The sequence below is a fragment of the Mastacembelus armatus genome, chromosome 5 (assembly GCF_900324485.2).
Source record: "Mastacembelus armatus chromosome 5, fMasArm1.2, whole genome shotgun sequence".
NCBI lineage: Eukaryota > Metazoa > Chordata > Actinopteri > Synbranchiformes > Mastacembelidae > Mastacembelus > Mastacembelus armatus.
In genome coordinates, this window is record NC_046637.1 from 24,974,198 (window position 1) to 24,994,684 (window position 20,487).

The window sequence follows — 20,487 nt, forward strand, 5'->3', positions numbered from 1 at the left end:
TTAATTTTACCTCCATGAAAAAGTGGTCTAACAGAAATAGGAAAAATAAATCTCAAAAATGTGACTTGATGGTCCAGGGCACTGGAACATTTATCAGTTTTGCCCACTAGGATTTTGCTAGTACTGGAGAAATTATCCATTCAACCATGAATCTAAATAACTAGGTAACAATTCCCAACAGAGAAAACTGGCAATTTGTACATGGTCCCAAGAGCCACAGGTTGAGTGTGCAGTAATCAGGCTCTCACTAATATGAGAACTGCATCATTTTTATTATTATTAAACTTTTTTGCCCTGGATTAAAATGAAGTCTAAAGATCTTCACTACTTCAGTTTACGGTGCAATCCCATGGTGCATAATGCCAATAAAACTGTGTAGACAGACACATTAAAACCATTCACAGTGGCGCTTTCACTGGATTGAATGAATTTAAAGACACAGAATACATGCATACAACTCAAATGACAGTGGGAAGAAGGATCACTACAGTCCCAATAGTAAGTTTTATTCGGGCGCCCCTTGAAAAGGTTATTCCCTTGGCATGTTTTATATAGTCTCAGAGGGTTGATGTGCAGCTACACAATAACAGCTGAAAAAAATAGGCAACATTTATGTCCTACAATTTGCCAAAACACACCTATCACAAATGCCATGAGCTCTGCTCGCTGTCTGTACACTCCGCCCCCTACAGCTCAAAGCGCTGTTGCTCGTTTTCTCGCAGTTATTAGTTTCGACATTTCTCCCAGCCCTTGAACGCAGCGTGTGCCTTCACTGGTTACCAGCATGGAAAGAAAAGGTAACGCCGCTAACTAACCCAAAATGCTTTTTACACCTCACACAACACACACTCTTCATTACCGGACCAATCCGCCGTGATGACGACTGTAACGACCATCGTTACAAGAAGCCACACAAGTGTTGTTGAAAGTTAAACAGGGACCATGCGCTGTGTGTGTATGTGTGTTAACAGTATGCTAGCTCTAGCCATGAGACTAGCATAGTATGCGCCAAAACTTTTACCTAGCTTTGAGTAAATCATGAGCTGCAGAGAGGCCGAAACTGCTAACCAATTTACAGGGACCCCTGTTGATATGAAAGGTATTATTCGCAGTAGAAACCGCCAAGTTAGTGTTAGCACTTACCTTAAAATGCCGCTTACATATGAGGGTGACGTTAACACAGCACCAAGGCCGGTGCTGGGTAACTTAGCCCTGGAGTAAATTTACCCTGCTAGCCCTTGACTTTGATAAGGAAACTTGTAACTAAGACTTTTTTACACCTGCAGCAGGGCCACAGCTGGTGCTGCTTCTGTCAGATCACGGAACAGCAGTAACAGCTTTGGACAATAACACAAATCCGTGTTAGAAACAAAACTGCAGTATTTGGAGGTTTTTATATTTTACACCACTGTTGTCTGACTGTTTTTTAGTGCTCGCAATGCAAGCAAGGAAGAAGAGGACAAAGCCCAGGAAGCCTGGCAAGAAGTAAGTTGAACAGCGCTCTGCTTGTTTTCATATCGCTGGTCCGGAAATACAAAGCAGGTTTTACAGCTACTGTGTTGCATTTTCTCCCTTGGCTGTAGTATTTGCAAAATGAGATAAAGTGATGTGTAGTTGTCCAACCAAAGGCCATGCAACTGGGATGCAACCCCTGTACATTTGAACCAAATTGAATTACTCATGTAGCTTAGTACAAACCATATCATATGTTAATTGCTCAAAATGATTCTCTCAAATGGTCTTGAGTTGATATAAAGATACAGGAAAATGTATTTAATTTTAATACTGTTTACATCAGCATAAATGATGTACTATGAAAATCATCAGGGCGTATTCATAAAGTTTCCTCTGAGCTCCTGACTGGGCCTAGGAGTCTTAACCCTCGTGTTAGTTTGCTTTTTGTACGAACTTTAAGTACTAAGATGGTGTGGAAACCACCTCTTCCCTGTGTTTTAGTTCAGTACTCGAAATATCAGGCAGCGTAATATACTATTGGATTCAGCATTCAAAGCTGTATATTGCTGTTTAATATGTGGTTGTTGCATTTACACTAATCAAGTTATTAGCCATTAAGAAATATGACCAATCAAAATTTTAGGCTTTTTGCATATTGCAGCCAAATTATTCAGCCAACTGAAAGTTATTAAGATGACTAAATGTAAAATAACTACGATATGCAATGAACTTATGGTACAGTATTTATTTTAGAAAGCAACAAACGCTACGTTCCTCCTGGCTCTCTTGATCATCTTCATTTTCACTTCCATCAGCAAATAATGTTTCCAGTGCTTTTGCAGCTGATACACGTCTTTCAAATGAACGAGTTGTTATAGTAACGTAACATATAATTCAACCATGGCTTACAAAACTTGAGAGGGGTGGTATCCTTAGTAATGCGAGGGTTAAGAGTGATTTAGGGCTGATCTTAGACCAACTCTGAACAAAAAACAAACAAACTGTGTGACGAGGCAGGGCTGAACCCTTTGCTAGGCATGATGCACAATGTGATATGTCAAAAAAAAAAAAAAAACACGTGCAGAATATAAAATAAGCCTTTACTTTGAAAAAATAAGCCTATTTATGTATAATTTACCTTAATCACACAAACATGCACAAACATCTATGTTAAAGTAACTGGAGAAAAATGGCTCTGCTGTTTATAGTCCACAATAAAACAGCTTGAACATTGATGCTGTGGTGCCTCTTTCTATTTATGTAAACCTCTTCATTTTCTGATGGTATAATAATTTGGTTATACAATCCATCAATTTCTTCTGACAATACCGCCAAAGTCCACATATGCCTTTTTGTGAGCCTATAAGGCGTGAATAGCCAGTGGAAACGAAATGAACTGTGACACAATATGAGGTTCTGATAGTGCTGTATTATTTTTTTTGTGTGATCACTCTGCTGATGGAAGATAAGTACTCAGTAACAGATATGAGTAGATCTCTAATAAGATCAACTGCAAATGTTATTCCAGCTCAATCTGTAACGTTTGATTAACACTGTCATTTAGAGTTTAATCGATCTGAAAGTTATCATCTGTTATTGAATACCACAAAGTTCCAACAAAGGACGTGCTACAAATCAAATGAATGACAAAAAGCAAGTTTTGTTTGTGTGGCTCCGATGTCAGATTTACAGAACAGCCTAGGCAATGTCCAAAAACTAGGGAATGTGAAAAATGTCCCTTTTCGTCCTCACTGGAAAAAAGTTTATTGGAATTTTGTGATTTTAAAAAAAAAAAAAATCCACCAAATAAACAAGTTTGTTCAGTAACAGTTGTTGCACTGTTCATGTAAATAATTCACTGTTTTATTGACTCAGAGTCACTAATTAGAATAAACATCCATTGGTTACACACCACAGCACCTGGAAGAGCAGTAGTGTTTTCTATTTTTAGTTAAAACAATTCACTGCTGTTCAAAACCCTGGTTCATGCTGGTTGGCAAGGGCACCTGTTTAGTAGGAAATGTATTGAATCTGTTTATCTTTTGACATACACTGTGGTATTGTTAGGTCAGAAATATCCCAATGCACCATCAGCAGCAAACAGCAGCAAATGGGGCCTTTATTTATGCATTTATGTATTTGCTGACATAAATAAGCCACATTGGAGCGGTAAATTCCTTTGCATGACACTTCTAAAAACTAAAAGCAAGCAGAAGATTAAGTAAAATTAATCAGCCTAACACAAGAGATATTTGATTGATCTGCAGATTATGATGTGATTTTTTTTTTGTTTAGTCAGAGCACTCTTTCTCTCTCACTTTATTGGTTGTCATCCCTTATTTCATTCTTCTTTCATCCATCTCCTTCACTATCTACTGCAGCATCACCAACCACAAACCAAAAAATATTTGGGCTGTTTGGCACATTTTACCAGACATGCTGAATTAACAGTTAGCACTCCCTGTACCAATGGATGTACAGACAACTACCAATGGATTACTTAGAAAACACTTGCTAGTAAGTTATGGTGTTATAAGGAGCAGCTTGTTTGCTCTGATATCCAATCTGATATATAGGCATCTATTTACAGTGTATGCAGGATAACTTGCAGAGTGTAAGGTACACTTTATAAAAAAGTAAGCGTATTATAAAAGTGTGTTTGGATGTGGCAGTCAGATTTTAAGGTACTTAAACCCATTCAATAAGCCGTGTCACAGTCTCGATAACCATTCATAAGCTCTGGCTTAAAATGTCAATACAGTGTCTTGACACAATCATTTATTATAGCCCTGCTGAGTTGTACTCGTGCTCAGTAGGCAGTCATGACCAACATTTAAAATTTAACACAGACAGAAATGGTGTAACATCTGTCAGCTGAAAATGCAACATTCACAAGCACAAATCAACTCCTCAACGATCTCTCTCCCTCTCTTGCACCATCACGCTCCTTCCCTCCCACTCTCTTGTGTCAGTCGCATTGTTGTGACTGCCGTTCTGAGAGGACGCAGCAGCCACTGTTCGGCTGAAGAGCCTGGGGAGAGGAGAGGAGACCTGGTCCCAGGTCACAGCTGTCCTGGGATAGCTTTAAAGTGCCTCTCATCTTTACAAGTTAAATTCACTACATACGGGTGTAACCGCTTTAGCCTAGTGTCATCTGGGTCATGTGGCTCCTGGACTGGATCTTCTCCATCAATACAGCTGTGGTGAAGCTAGCCAGCGGCCTCACGTGCAAGTGAGTAGTGCAGACATTCTTGTATGTTTGTGTGTGTGTTGGAGAGAGAAAACAAGAGGTGTAAAAGTCATGTGCTTATGTCTCTACTCCTTTTTGAATATGTAATGAGTGGAGTCAGGGTAGTGGAGTGTCGGGTGTGTATGTGCATACAGCAGTTGTTAGGTTACAGAGAGCTTGGATGAGTTATTGTTGGACTGATCCATTTTTCATTAAGGAGCAAATGCTGATGGTTGTTGCTCCACTAGGTACCTGACTAACCTGCTTATGTGCTTTGCTTTGCCTGAGTGCGAGTGAGAGAGACGAGGACTGGGGATGTCCCTGGTGGATTTGTACTGCCAGCTTTTGAAAGAACGTAATGCCGCCGTTGCTTTATTTCTGTATTACAGTATCTTGTTTTTGTTCTTTAACAGTAAAACACTGCTGCTCAAAACCACTGGTTTCCCAAAGTTTCTGTGCCTGAAATACATGTGCACTGAGCAGACAGATCAAGAGCAGCCAGTGTTGCAGAGTATTTACCAGCATAGTTGCTGTTATATTTTGCTTTCATCTCTTGCTCTCTGCTCATAGCTGCAGTTCATTACATAACCCATCAAATGTTTTATCATCTGCAGCCCAATACAGCTTTTGTGTCCCTCTATTTCTCACTCTCTCACTCTTTGTCCTCGCCCTGCAGGTTAAACTATCCTTCTCTCATCCCGTCAGTGGCAGAAATACATATGTATAGAAATACAATGTGTCTGTGTCTGTGTGTGTTGATTGTGAGGGGGGAGGCGTGTTGCTTTAGGCCATGAAGATTTTAGGTTTTCATTTGTTTATGCAGAGAGATTTATTTATGTAAACTAAAAACCTGCAGTGGTTTATCTGGTGGGTTTTAGTATACAAAGCTGTAGGTCCATCTCGCTAACTCTCTGTTACCCCCTTTTCAGGGCTGGTTCAGAGCCAGTGCCTAATTCTGAAGCAGTTCTTTGCGTTTTGACAGCTAAAGAAGCAGTTTGGAGTCAGAAAAACTGGCACAATCCTTTATACTTTTGTGTGCATTGCACCTTCAGTCACTCAGAACATTTACCTAGTTCTGCTGTTTCATTCTGCTGCTCTGGCACTTTGCATTGATTTTATCTGGAGGGAGGGGACCTGGCAACTTTTTGGCCACACTCCATCCCCAAGAACTCTTTCTTCCTCTATGCCCTTTAGTTATTTTGCTCTAGAAATCTGATCGGACTGGATGGCTGGAAACATTGCATCCAGAAGAAACCAGGAGACGCTGACACACACTGTCATGTCAGATGTGTGCACAAGAGATGTCAAGTGGTTGTGGTTCTGTATTGCATTTCAGCGCTCATCGGCACAATCACTTGCCTGTAGGGAAATGTGGCCCAGTCTACAGTTAAAATGAACAGTCACTGTGCTCTTTGTGTGCACAGCAGTTTAAGTGTCCGTTACTAAAGTGGTTTAAAGAGGAGAAGCTGTTTGACCAGTTTTGTTAAAGCAATTCTGTCATTAAAAAAAATACACACACACAATCTGGTTCTTCTGTTACTCAAGTCTCAGTAGTCTGAAAACACTGAAAAATTAGCTTGTGATCCTGTGAAAATGGAATTTCAGTGCTTTAAGTGCACAGTCTTCTTTCCCACAGCAGACATGTCATTACAATAAAAACACAGTAAAATAATAATGTTATGAGGGCACATTTCTTTTAGATATTGTGCTCAGTGCCCCAGAAAGTCATTCCATTTAGCCAGTATGTACTTAAGTTGAATGCAGCATACGCCTCTGGCTATGTAGTATAAAAGTGTCTACTCTGGAAAAAAAAGTTGTCTTGTAACATTTCTTGCAGGTTGAATCTTGTTAACAAACTATCAACCCACTAACATGTTCAAAATTGATAACCTGTGCTGTGAGGATGACAGCTGGTTTGTCAGCAAACACCTAACACGCTTTTAAGTTTATGTCAAATTAGAGAATTGCATCAAAAATCCTTGTTTTTTTGATGACAATCCTTATTGTTTATTCATTTATTGAAAAAGAGACTGATGATATGCCCAGGGTAAACCCCGTCTCTCGCTCAGTGTCGGTGGGTACTGGCTCAACCCGCCTCTAGATCTAGTCCAACATTTAAAGGTGTACTGATAGTTTCTGTTGCTTTTCTGACATGTTGCTACATACAGTTCCTTTTGTGTATATACGCTGCATCAATAACTGTTTCAGAAAACTCAACTTTTAATAGCAAGTTTCTGGGTTGTAGTACAGATGTTTTAAAATCAGTAAAGATAAAAATCAATGTAGTGCTTCAAACTTTCCAGGTTGATTAAAATAATTATACAATTGCCACTTGTCACTTATCCAGTTGTAGAAGCACAGGTGTTATATTAACTATGGATCTGTGCTCTTCAAGTGTCCTAGTAAGCCATGACAGTGAGTCAGCATGCACAGTGCCACAGTCCTGAAACTGAAGCAGATAAATGGAAAGTATGTGAAATTTATTTTATTTCCAACTGTGCTTTTCCTACTGTGACATGCCAAAGTGTCTTTCATGAAAAAGACCTCGGGACTGTTTAAATAAGGGCTGTAGTTTCCCCCAGTGCACCAAATCCTGTTTGCACCTGTGTCCCAGGTCATCGGGTGCACTAGAGTTGTTTATCTGGGTGCAGACAGAACTGGCAAATGAAGTTTTCTGTCTCACCCAAATAACCCATTACAAGTGACTGACTGCCAAAAAGGACTATCTGTGATCGCAGGTGTATCTTCTTTGCTGTCTTTGATCTTTTTGAAAAACTCAAAGCTCCTCTTGCTGTGGATTAAATTTTTGGCTGAATTAATGTGCTGATCAACAGAATCTGTCACTATCCAGCTTCACTTTTGGCATCACTAAAATTCACCACAGACAATGGTTGTTTAATCACATTTTATTAACAAAGGCATGGCTGACTAACAGATGCTCAAATTGGTGCTTGACCCACTTAGTGAAGTACTTGGCATTTGCTGTATTGGCTCTGAATGAAGATGGCTTTTTCTCAGCCCAGTTCAGTGTAAATAAAGTTAGGAAAAAATCTGATCAGAAGGGAAAATATTTTTTTTATTTATTTTTTACATTTATATTTAATAAGTTATTGTATGAATTGATCCCTTCTGATTTCTCCTGTACATTTATGGATTTAAACTTTCATTGAAACTAAAGTAGAAGACTGGGCTTTATGAGTGCAGCGCTGCTGTTGTCCGTTAAAAAAGGATGATCGTAACCTTGTTAGAATGGCAGAGATATGAGATGTGGGTAATGATGATGGACAGACAAAGAGGAGAAGGAGGAATGGTGTTGTTTTGGTCATATGGGGATGAGGGGGGCTGGCTGATGTCGTCCCTCACCTGCAATGCAGTGCTGGGCTGCATCACCCAATCATCTCCCAGCTGTCAGTGAAGGGGGCTGGACCAGAGGCTGACGACAGCCAAGGAGAGTTCTCGGTCAGAGAGAGAGAGAGAGAGAGAGAGAGAGAGAGAGAGAGAGAGAAGAGAGAGAGAGAGAGAGAGAGAGAGAGAGAGAGAGAGAGAGAGAGAGAGAGAGAGAGAGAGAGAGAGAGAGAGAGAGAGAGAGAGAGAGAGAGAGAGAGAGAGAGAGAGAGAGAGAGAGAGAGTGAGTGAGTCAACGTGTGTGCTGTGGTGTCCTGTGCTCCAGGACTCAGCCCTCAGCAGGCTCTACGTTTTTCCTCGTTTCTCCTCTGCCCCTCCTCACTGGGCTCGTCTTGTTCTGTTCTGCGCCTTTCTCTTTTATCTTCTTTCCTCTCTTCTCTTTACATTTCCCACCCCTTCCTCTGAAATCTCTGCTTTTTAGTTATTAGAACCACTCTCATCCTCTCTACTTCTCACTCCCCATTCCTCTACCTTTGCCTCTTGTGGTATTTTAGCCACTTTTTTCTCCTGCGGATGGACTGAGAGGGTCTCTTAACACCTGTGCTCTCTCCTCTCCTGTCCTGCCTGAATCACATCCCATGGGCATCCGTGCATCTTGCAGGTAAGAGCCGGATTAGTGTATGTGTGCGAATATGTGTGCAGGCAGTGTGACAGCTGTAGACAGCTGGAGATCATCTTGAGACAGGTCCAGGTGTTTTAAGTATTGCAGGAGTCCTTGAAATGTCCTGTTTGTTGTCCTTGTTTTTTTTCTGGTGATTAAAGGGCATTGAACTAACTGCCCAAATGTCGATGGGCTGCAGTAATGAAAAAAAAAAAAAAACACTTGCGTACACGATACTGAAAGGCACAGCCATCTTTTGTCTTTTGGCATTAAATGTGCGAACAGTCTTGATTGAGAATATTATTTTTATGTTGTGTATATTTCCTCAACATTTCTGTGTTCTCCGCAGTCCATCCAACCTTCACCCCTCTCTTCTCCATCTCATTTTCTGCTCTTAATTTTTGCAGCTATATTTAGATCTAGTCCTTGTCCTGGGATCAAAGGTCCCTGCGTGAGAACAAAATGTTAGTCGTCAGTTTTCAGGCAATGAGCAAACATGGATTTTGTCTTGGTCAAACTTTATGAACATGTTAATCTAGTTTATTTTAAGAAGTATGTCAACTATTCATATATATTCACTACCCTCCCAAATTCCAGGGCCAAGCCCTGGAACGTACAGTGTGTGCAGTCCTATAGTGTCAACACTGTAGGCTCTGCATGAAAGGGCTCAGACAGAAAGCAGAGTGGGGGGAAAAAAACAAACAATAAATGACAAGGATCCATGGATAAGCATGATTGTGATTTTTAGAAAAAAGTCATATTTTTCTTTGCTACGTTTGTAAAAACTTCCCACTTTTGTCTCGATTTCTGTTAGCAAATATGAGTTTCAGCTGATTTTTATCTGCTAATATTAATTTTAATCTTATCTCCAACTTTTCCACTATACTGAAGCACAGCATTAACGCAATGTTTTTTATTGTAGCAGTAGAGGAAAAGAGAATGTTTTTTTTTTTTTTTTTTTCATATTTGGAGTGTTAGAGATGGGCAGAGATTGACCTTGGTAGTGAAAATAATTTTGCCTATGTGTACATAAGAGTAAAGGAACAAGCATTGGGTTGTTTTGTGTTTATGACACAGTGTGTGGGCTGACTGTTTTTATAGTTAAGTGCTCAAGCTACATTCACTGCAAAGCCTAGAGACCGGAGGCTGCACATTCATCTTCAAGTCTTTGTAATATAACAGTTAAGGAGAACATGAAATATGATATTCAAGCCTAAAACCACTGAAGCAGTTTTGTCGTCGCTCTCTCACATACGGCCATCAGACATTGGGGGACCCAAACACTTGCTTTAGTTGACAAGAGTCTGAGCAAATGAGAAATGAGAGCATGCCCTTTCCGGTGACACCTTTTCTTTGAAGAATAGAGAGAAAATCACTTGGCAGATGGGTGACAATGTAGAAGCATAATCACAGAATGAATAATAATCAAAATCTTGTTTCGCAGCTATTTTTCCTGCCTTTCCTGGAGAATGCCTCCTACACACAAGCCAGACAGATACATCAGACGGCCAATGTTATTATTTGATATTTGTATTATTGCAGATACATGTTGTAGGCAGATATGCAGGCAGAAGTTGCAGTATGTATTGTGACCTACATTTTTTTTACATATTTTACTCTCAAATATTGCTCTCACCTTTTAAAAAATCAAATAGATTATTTAATGAAAACTCCTAGCCTGTATTTGTCACAGATGCAAAGGCTCTAATTTATTAATTGATCTCTGCGTCTCTGACTTCAGCTCAACATTTTAATTGCCTTCCCCTCAAGGAATGGCAGCAAACAGCTGAGTTCATCAGAGGGTAAATATGTCAAAGCTTTCTAAGCCTGTTTTTGCCAAGTCGCATCCAGAATTGTCTTTCTGCTCAGACGTAGACCACTGAACTAATTAGTTAGTGCACGCTAATCCAAGTGACTTTAACATTATTGGCAAGCAGATCACATCAAAACCATCGGCCAAAGCGATACTTTTTTTTCAACCACCATCAAATTATAACTTTAGAAGCCATGACAACAAGCAGTAACTATTGTTTTTAGAGGTCGCAAGGTCTGCTGCTTAGACTGTCTCTCAGCTAGGGAGATATGTGACTTTAATTAGCTGCACATGCTTCTCAGTAGCTTATACATATGCTTAAGGAGCACCTTCAGGGACATTGTGAGCATATAGAAATACTCTACAATAAAAATGTGTTGTCTAACAGAGTTTTAGTACAGAAAAGTTCAATAAACACACATATGTTAAACATGTCTAGTCTTTTGTTCAACAAGATTCATGAGTAGTCAGTTTTTTTGCAAATGAGCCCAGAAACCAGCCCAGCTCTGCTGCTTCCCCAGATAGACCAGTGAAAACACGGTTATCAGGATGCTATCGCATTACTTTTAAATGTAGAGTTTATTGGTATTGTTATTTACAGTAAGAAGTCATTATCTTATTTTCTCAGTTCATCCAAATTGTAATAGGAACCAGGAGACAGTGTTGTTTGGTAGGCTAACTGTTAGTGCCATTTTAGGCTACTACCAATGAAAGAAATTGTAATACTCCAACAACAGGCTCTTACATAAACTAAAGTTAAATAGCAGCTAAATTGTGGTAAGAAGCTCCAGGACCGGGGGTATTGTGGCGTTTTTAAGTTTGGAATGGGTGGCCTGCAGGGGAGGCTGCTGAGTTTCTTTATCAGTTACTGGCTGATTGTCGGGTGCCAACATTGTTTACTGATGATGTGTGTTTTTGAGTTGGTGGTGTTGGCAGTGAAGCACATTGGCAGTGCATGTCTTGTTTCAGCACCATGGACAGCACAAAGTGGTGCTGGAGTGATGTGCTGCACCTAGTTTTACTTCCATCCTGGTCTCTGTTACTGTCCAACAAACTGTCTCTTTAATAATTCATCCTACCATGTTAAGACTCACACAGCAACTTGTTTGTTGAAGCTTTGTAGAAATAAACATCATTTATTCAACAATACACTCAATGTTTGACATTGTCCATTTTTTTACTGTTTGGGTTTGTGGTGATGCTGAAGCTTCTGTGGATAGACTTGAAGAGAAATAAGCAACACATCTCTTCCCTCGCTCTAGTTCCTAGCCATTGTGTGTAGCTGATTGTCTTGTATTATTGAGGCCATTTGTCATCCAGATGTTTTTCATTTAACAGTTACTCTGCTGAAATGTGCAATCATGCAAATATACATTATCTAAAGTATATTTGCAATTAACACACGGAGGAAATGAGAAGAAAAAGGTGGAATTTGCAGAAAAACCTGAAAAGGTAGAAAGCAAAATTAAGCAGGTTCTGGTAAAAACATAAACTGTTTAGTTATATTGTTAAACATTAGGTGGATACCGTGTTACTAAATGGGAAAGTAAGCTGTCCTTTCAGCATTAATGTCTTGGTGTAACTTCACTGAAATCTGGCATCGGTGTTGGTTTTGGTACATTGCAGAATAGCCACGCCCATAGCCTTAAAAGCATATTGTTTTTCATCAGATGTTTTCCCTACTCTTTTTACTGCATTGTCTTGAAACCATTTTCAACATAAATTCTTATTGGTTTCAGCTCTCTTCCTTTGTGCTTACACGACTGTTCTGTCATTAAAGAAATATTAAACTGCCTCAGATCTTTGCTGACTTGTACTTTTGGTGAAATAAGAATTTATCTGCTGCTTTGTTTATATTTCTCTGGACTAAATCATACTGCAGGTTCTTTGATGAAATGCACTGCCAGTGAAAATTAAATATAAATTCACTGTGTTTCTATTTCTTTCTGTGGGATGTTATGGTTTTGCCCAACGTTTTCCATCCTTCATGCCTTTGCTGACATTGCAGTCTATTCAGATTCTTTTTTCACTTAGTTTCTTCCCCCCTCCGCTCCTCAGACCAGAGCCTCACGGTCGTGGAGGCGGCTGTCAGCCGGGTCAGGCAGACTCTCCCCTTCCAGAGCAGGACGAGGAGATCTTGGGCTCTGATGACGATGAGCAGGAGGATCCCAATGATTACTGCAGGGGTAGGATCTCTCTCACCTTCTCTCTTCAAATATAAGACATAAATGCATATATGAGTTTAATAAATAAAACACAAGTATCAAAACTGGCAAATATTTTTTGATGAACTTGGAGAAATCCTGATTTAATATCAGATCCTGCTGAAGCTTGGTTTTATTTGAATTAACACAGCTGTGCACACATATGCTCAACATGAAATAATTAACATTGCCAAGGTGTACCAGGACTGCATATGTTGGTCTGTCTTTTGTCAGGAGGGTATCACCATGTGAAGATTGGAGATCTGTTCAACGGAAGATACCATGTAATCCGTAAGCTGGGCTGGGGGCACTTCTCCACCGTGTGGCTGGCCTGGGACATCCAGTAAGTTGACACCAAAACCTGAAAATGTGGAAATGAGATGGCCATCTACAGATTAACAGAGGTCATGGGTCAGTGGATTTCACCAAACCTGCTGCTGCTATCCTGTAATACAGTGTTCATGCATAAGTCCACAGTAAGGGCTGGGAATTTCAGACGTTATGTTATACTATATTTATACATTATTGGCAAGAGTGTGTGTCTGTGTCTGTTTCATATACAGAGTAATAGTAAAAAAAAATAGGAAATCTTATCTTATAGCAAAGATCATTGCTTTTAATTAAGAAAATACTATCTTGGAAGTGTTATGATTGTAACCGCTAAGACTGTTGATGTTGTAACTGAAATTCATTGATATGTATTTGAAACAAATTCATGTCTTGTGAGGAGCTAAACTACTGATTTTGTGTGTGCACTTTCCAGGGAGAAGTGCTTTGTGGCCATGAAAGTTGTAAAAAGTGCTGAACATTACACAGAGACAGCTCTGGATGAGATCAAGCTGCTCAAATCTGTAAGGGCCATCTCTATCAGTTATGACACAAAGATTTTCTTAGGGGCTGAGATGCTCCAGTTCAGGGGTCTCCAGCTCTGGTTCTTGAGCGCTAATTGAGTCCTGCTTGTTTTCCAAGGGCAGGGACATTTGGAAACCCATCTGGACAGTAGTGCTTGAGGACTAGGGTTGGAAACCCCTGCTCCAGTTATTTCAGGTCTTACACCAACTGCTGCTGTATGTGCGTGCGTGCGTGCGTGCGCGTGTGTGTGTGTGTGTGTGTTTTCCAGGTGAGAAACACCGATCCCAGCGACCCCAACAGAGAGAAAGTGGTGCAGCTTCTAGATGACTTTAAAATTTCTGGAATGAATGGCACTCGTATCCTTTGTGGAGAAAGATATGTCTTCCTAAGAATTAATGTAATTCCATACTATAGAGATCCACATTTCTTCTAGATTTCCTCTGTTTTCCTACATTTAATCAAAAAGCTGAGTAAGTAATGATACATCGATATATAGTGTATAGTATTATTTTCTTTTTGATCATGGTTTGCTACTGGAAAGGTTGCTAGTTTTACAAAGCAACATTTAGTTCATAAGCTAAACAAAAATACATACAGTGGAAATATACAAAATTCACGATGACTGGTTGTCAGAGAGTTTTGGTCATTTCTCTTCTCTACCACGTCTGTTGGATGGCTTGGACAAACTGATTATAGTTCCTTAACGAATAGATTTTTACTCTTAGACATCAAAGGCCAAAACTGCCTCATATAAGGCTCCAGTTTAATTTACGTCATCCTTGTTGTTGAGTTTAAACGCAAACAGCAATGCCAAGATAGATTTTGAATGCTAGTCATCTGGCAGGCTTAGTTCTCGAGCAATTTTATTACACCCCCAGATTCACACTGTGGCCTGCTATTTGTGCTTCACAGATGTTCATCTGACATGTGGCTAGCTCTGTGCTTTGGCACGTCTTTAACTGTCACTGTCACTGATGCAGTGACGCTCACGCCATCCCTTTCTCTCCCACGCCATCCGGTCTACAGCTGTTTGTTCAGGCAGCTTGCCCAGACATCCTCTGAAAACTGAAGTTAACTATAGTGTTGTATATGGAAAGCTTGTTTACATATATTGTTGTGTCCTGTTCTATTATTTCTTGACTATGCATCTATGCAGATGTGTGCATGGTATTTGAAGTGCTGGGATATCACCTGCTGAAGTGGATCATCAAGTCGAATTATCAAGGACTACCATTACCTTGTGTTAAAAGCATCATACAACAGGTACTGTACACAAACACACAAGTTGTTTACTAATTTTCCCATTTTAAGAACAATAGTTCTATCACCTTTACCTTGCATGTGTCATGCTGTTGATGTGTCTCTGCCACACTCCAGGTTTTGCAGGGTTTAGACTACCTCCATACCAAGTGCAGGATCATCCACACAGATATCAAACCAGAGAATATTCTGCTGACTGTCAACGAGGCTTACATCAGGAAAATGGCTGCTGAAGCTACGCAGTGGCAGAAGACGGGCGCTACACCTCCCTCAGGTTCCGCAGGTCACAACCTTTCTCTTACTCTGCTCTCCAGTAAGCGGCCTCTGTGGTTTGATCAGCATATTGCTGACGACTAAGAGGTTTGCTATTCTGATTTCTCAGCAGGTTCATTGTCTCTAAGCCTTTTGTTTATATGTTACTGCAAATATGAGCTGTTAACATTTTAATATAACTTGAATTCATGACTGTGTTGTCAAGAGGCAAACTGGCTATACATTTGGAATATGTTGAATTTGCACTGCTATAAGTATAATTATGTGTATGCAATGTAAGAGACACTTGATGGTTCTGACTTAAAAGCATATGAAAGTTTCTAAAGAAAGAGGAGCACTCATCTGTGTATCAGTATGAGTCACCACTGGATTGGTTATGGAAATTACCAGCTTGCTCAGAGGAGCGTGTGACACTCACTGAGCCAAGTGCTGCTGCAGAGTGTATTAGTACAGCTCGGTGTGAATCAACTCAGCCACCCGAACAGAATGCTAATTATAGGGAGGCGAAGGATATGCCACTATGTTGTTCACCAGTGTAATCATCTGATTTTACCTGTTTCCTACAGTGAGTACAGCCCCTCCACCCAAAACAGTAAGTTATATTTATAATATGGGTCTTGGTTCAACGTCCATTTTGAGTCAGGGCAGTATGCAGACTTACATTTTTCCTCTTCTCTTGAATTTCTGCAGATGGCCAAAATGTCAAAAAACAAAAAGAAGAAGATGAAGAAGAAGCAAAAGAAGCAGGCAGAGCTGCTGGAGAAGAAGATTCAGGAGGTGGAGGGAGGAGCAACACCTGAAGGAGGGGAAGAGGATGATGATGAGGAGACAACAACAGAAACCACAGAAGACACAGCTTCCTCAGCCACTCTGTCCATGTCTGCCACCCTGCAAGACATCTCTAACCACGCTATTGCAGGTAAATGACCTGGTCACCTTCTGTTTCAATTGGATGGCAGCAGATAATTTTTAAAAAAGGTAGCTGAGTGTGATTGAGGATAAAACCCTGCTCAGACACACCATCAGATAATGTTGAAAATTTTAGTTAATGCACCTTTAAATAACCTTTTTCCCAATTGACATCAGACGAGCAACCACAGCAGACGCCAGAGGTAAATGAACAAAGAGAGGCAGAGGAGGAGAACAGAATGGAGGTGAACTGCAATGGCCACCAATCCACACCAGAGAGTGAAGCAAGCCCTGAGAACCAAACACACGGGACCAAGAGGTTGACAGAGGAGCAGGAGGACCAGCAAAACGCAAACCAGCCGGAAAAAAACACAAACACCCTTGACACATTAGGTAACAAAGAGCATCAGACCTGTAATGATTCACCTGGGGACCCCGACACCAACCTGCACCAGCTCCCTGCCTCCCTAAGCTCTCACGCTATCAATGTAGAGCTAAAGGAAGGAGACAAGAAGGAGAAGAAGGAAGAGGAGATGGACACTCATGGGGAAACAAAAAGAGGAATTGAAGAAGAAGATATCCTCAATGGTTAGTTTAAAAAGCAATCCAGTATGAATAAAGAATATGTATATTAATACGTTAATGTTTTACAGTGAAGGGGACAAAAAAAATAAATTTAGCTTTAGCTGGAATGGCACCCTGAACATGGGTTGCAGTTTGTAATAGTGTGGGTAATTCATATGAATGCTTTATTTTTTTTATCATCAATAACAACCTCCACTGGTAATTACCTAGAGTAGATGCTCTAATGTAACAAATAATCAAACTTCTACCACAATAAAACCCGCTACAAGAGAAGTAGCCGCCAGTCTGGTTAAAATACAAACCATGGTAAAGGATTATGTTTTATGGTGTCCTGGGCAGTGTATTACCATTTCTTAAAAATCTCATCCTTTACCTCTACATTTTATTTCTTGTTTTTCTTGTGCTTCTTTTTTCTTCTGCTTTTCTACCTGCCATTTCCTCTCATCGGATTCATCCTCTCTTCTCATTAACAGGACCATCAGGCAGCATGTTAATAAACCCCCTGGAGCCTCTCAATGCTGACAAGTTGCAGGTCAAGATTGCTGACCTTGGCAATGCCTGCTGGGTGGTGAGTTACAGTTGCAGGAAAGCTTAATTTTAGGACCTTTGTTGGGAACTTAAAAGGCGGGTCCACTGTGAAATTTCTCTGCATTTTAAATCTGACTTTGAGTGTCAGAAGCACAGACTGTACAATTCAAAAGCATAACATTGTAAACACTGTCTCATTTGTTATTTTGTGTGTCAGCATTCATGGTTTCTTTCATCTTTTCTCAGCATAAACATTTCACAGATGACATCCAGACACGGCAGTACCGCTCTCTTGAGGTGCTGATAGGGGCAGGCTATGGCACACCGGCAGACATCTGGAGTACAGCCTGCATGGTAAAACAGACATACTGAAAAACTACTATAGGGACATGATTCCAGGAACTATACCCTACCCATTCTAGTGGCACTATACTATCTTTATTTCTGTCCTTCTGTAGCCCCAGAACTGTCTGTCTAGAAGTCTGTCTCCCTGTTTTAATGGGGGTTCTTTTTCTTTTGCCTATTTTGATGACCACTAGCAGTTAATGATGTGCATTTGCTTTCTTGTGCACATCCCTACAGGAAGAAATAGAGTCTGTAGACCCACATATAACATTGCTCTGAAGCAACACAGTGAAAAACTCCAGACGGTGCCTTTACATTCACATGGAACACAAGAGAAAGTTGTTAACCTAACAATCAGGTCTAAATGGACATGCTATATTTCTTCTCCATTAGCTGTGCCCAAGAATTTGTATATGACTGAACTCCTCCATTTACTTGTTGTTGAGCCCATATGTGCTTGTCTCCTCAGGCCTTTGAACTCGCTACTGGAGATTATCTGTTTGAACCCCACTCTGGAGAAGATTACTCCAGAGATGAAGGTCAGTGTCCCCAAAGTGTCAGATTTCAGTGTTTAACTTAAGGTTGTTTACAGTAGACTAGACATGCTAAAGTAAGGCTGAGTGCCAGATTCATTTCAGGACTTCCAGAATCTAGAGAGATTACCAGATACTGCATGAAGATGCAGTTCTTTCTTTTCTTGAGCTCATTATGAAGTAGAAGGGAATGGTTTATTAATGTAATAGTGTTTACCTTGGTTCTTCCTCTGCCTCTCTGTAGATCACATAGCGCTGATCATCGAGCTGCTGGGTAAAGTTCCTCGGAAGTTGATCTTGGCAGGCAAATACTCAAAGGAATTTTTCACCAAGAAAGGTAAACACGCCCGCCCTGCCGCCAGCTGTCTGCTGTGGTTAAACCCAGTACATCCTTACAATATGCTCAGATATTTGGTGCAAATGTAGTTACAATCTGCTCAGTTTGAGGATAGAACTTGCAAATTCAGTGCAGGCTTTTCTAGTTCATAGAGATGATGCAGTGGATGTATTCTATCTACTACTGCACATGAATTGTAATGTGTAATAATTTAACATTCAGCAGTGTAATTAATGAATTTAATCTTTTTCTCCCAGGAGACCTGCGCCACATCACCAAGCTGAAGCCGTGGGGTCTTTTTGACGTGTTGGTAGAGAAATATGAGTGGTCCAAAGAGGAGGCCCACTCCTTCAGCAGCTTCCTCCTGCCCATGCTGGACCTGGTGCCTGAAAGAAGGGCCACAGCGGCCCAGTGCCTCTCCCATCCATGGCTTGTATCCTAGAGGCCACTCATGCACATCACCGGCCTCATATTGTGAAAAGATAGATTGGGTTTGAAGGTCCCAGGCTTGAAAATATTCAGTAATCCACCTTCATTTCAGCAAGAGCCTGAGAGTGCATCATGCTTGCATCCTCCTGTCATGACTCTCAGCGGCTACCTACACACACTTGCAAATATCCAAAAAAAAGAGAGGCTGCTGAGTCTTTGTCCTGTTATGGATTTACACTGGTTATAGAAAGAACTTGAAGTCTTTTTTAACTGGCTGCATAAAACTTACCAGCCTTACTGTATTATTGTTTTTGATTCCAGCTCTTTCTCTGCAGCTCGTTATTCTCTGTATTTGTAGCTACACACGAACTCTGATGGGTTTAAAAGGAAATTGTACTTCTCTGCAAATGCAGGAGGAGGAGGCAGGAATAAAAACATAAAGATTACCATCAAAACCACATACTGCTATTATTTAGATTATTGATGAGCCTAATCTGTCTCTGTTTGCCAGTCATCATGTTAGCAATGCCAGCTTTTGTGCCTTTGGCTGTTTGATATGTGCAAAGTGCTCAGAATGAATAACTGCATATTGCTAACAGGCATGAAGAGCAGCTAGTAATGTTCTTAGCGCCATTATGTTAAACTTTATCCTAAAATAAATAAAATAAAATAAAATAAAAAACGTTTGTACACTTGTATACAGAGTACTACAGGCCTACAGGCTTGGGAAGCATATGTTTCATACATCATTGTTCACCAACTCTTCTAAAATCACTTTTCTCCCAGGAGAACCAGACTTTAATTATTTTTAGTTTGAGGATTGTTTGAATTTGAAGATTGTTTCTTGAATAAAAAAACTTGGTACAATATATTCTGAAAAAATGCGGATTCCTTCTTTATTTTGTGCATGAGTTGGAAAGAGATACAATTTACAAAATGGTTTCATACCTGGATCACTTTATACGTTTTAGGAAGGCCGTCAAATGTCACTGCTCTCACACAGTCAAAGCGTAAGTGTATCTGTGTCCTGCCTTGAATCTCTCCCTCTCTGCAGCATTAGCTTTGCACAATTTTCACAAGAGACTGTCACCCCTGTAGACTGAAGGCACAAGTATGAGGTTTGAACTTTTTTTTTTTTTCTTTCAAGTGTTTTGGAAATGTCTGGGAGCATCTTCAGCTGTATGAAAGTTTAGTGTTTGCACTGCACATGGGGTGTTGATTTTTGAAAATAATAGATTGTACTAAAAACTAATTCTGTAGTAATGCTTTTAATCCTTCCAAATTATTTTGCTTGTTTTTCTACAAATTGTCTGCCGTCTGACTCCTCCTCTTCATTTTCCTAAATGTAGGTGATAAGAATAAACATTTTTAAAAATCTGTTTCTTGTAAGCCTCATGCATGTTTAGAAGTTAACAGTGGCACATTACCTGGACATCCACATACAGTATATGTGTAAAGCTGCTGTGTCAGATGTTTAATACAAACATTTCTTTTCAGAAACCATCAGATTTAACATCATTTGGAAGAGATGACGGCAACCAAAATTGTCATGGTGAGAATTTTTATTTCTAGATTTATAACGAAAACCCGAAGAGTGTAGTCCCCACATATTATTCACTCAAGTGATTTTATGAAAAGGAGCATTTTGACTGTATAATCTACAGCTGGGCAGTGACTCCTATGTTTTTATTATTCAGCTTTTAACATGTCAATACCAACTGTTGACACT

General features: G+C 40.1%; 1 protein-coding gene across 1 annotated transcript; it reads left to right on the forward strand.

Moving 5' to 3' along the window:
* Positions 1-735: 735 nt before the first annotated feature.
* srpk1b (SRSF protein kinase 1b) lies at positions 736-20,135 on the forward strand. Its single transcript, XM_026306677.1, has 16 exons — positions 736-797; positions 1,431-1,485; positions 12,562-12,689; positions 12,942-13,050; positions 13,471-13,558; positions 13,828-13,915; positions 14,716-14,822; positions 14,937-15,102; positions 15,659-15,684; positions 15,783-16,011; positions 16,179-16,589; positions 17,060-17,154; positions 17,361-17,468; positions 17,929-17,998; positions 18,237-18,329; positions 18,587-20,135. The coding sequence occupies exons 1-16, from the start codon at positions 785-787 to the stop codon at positions 18,769-18,771; spliced, it is 1,971 nt and encodes a 656-aa protein (XP_026162462.1). The 5' UTR covers positions 736-784; the 3' UTR covers positions 18,772-20,135.
* Positions 20,136-20,487: the final 352 nt, after the last annotated feature.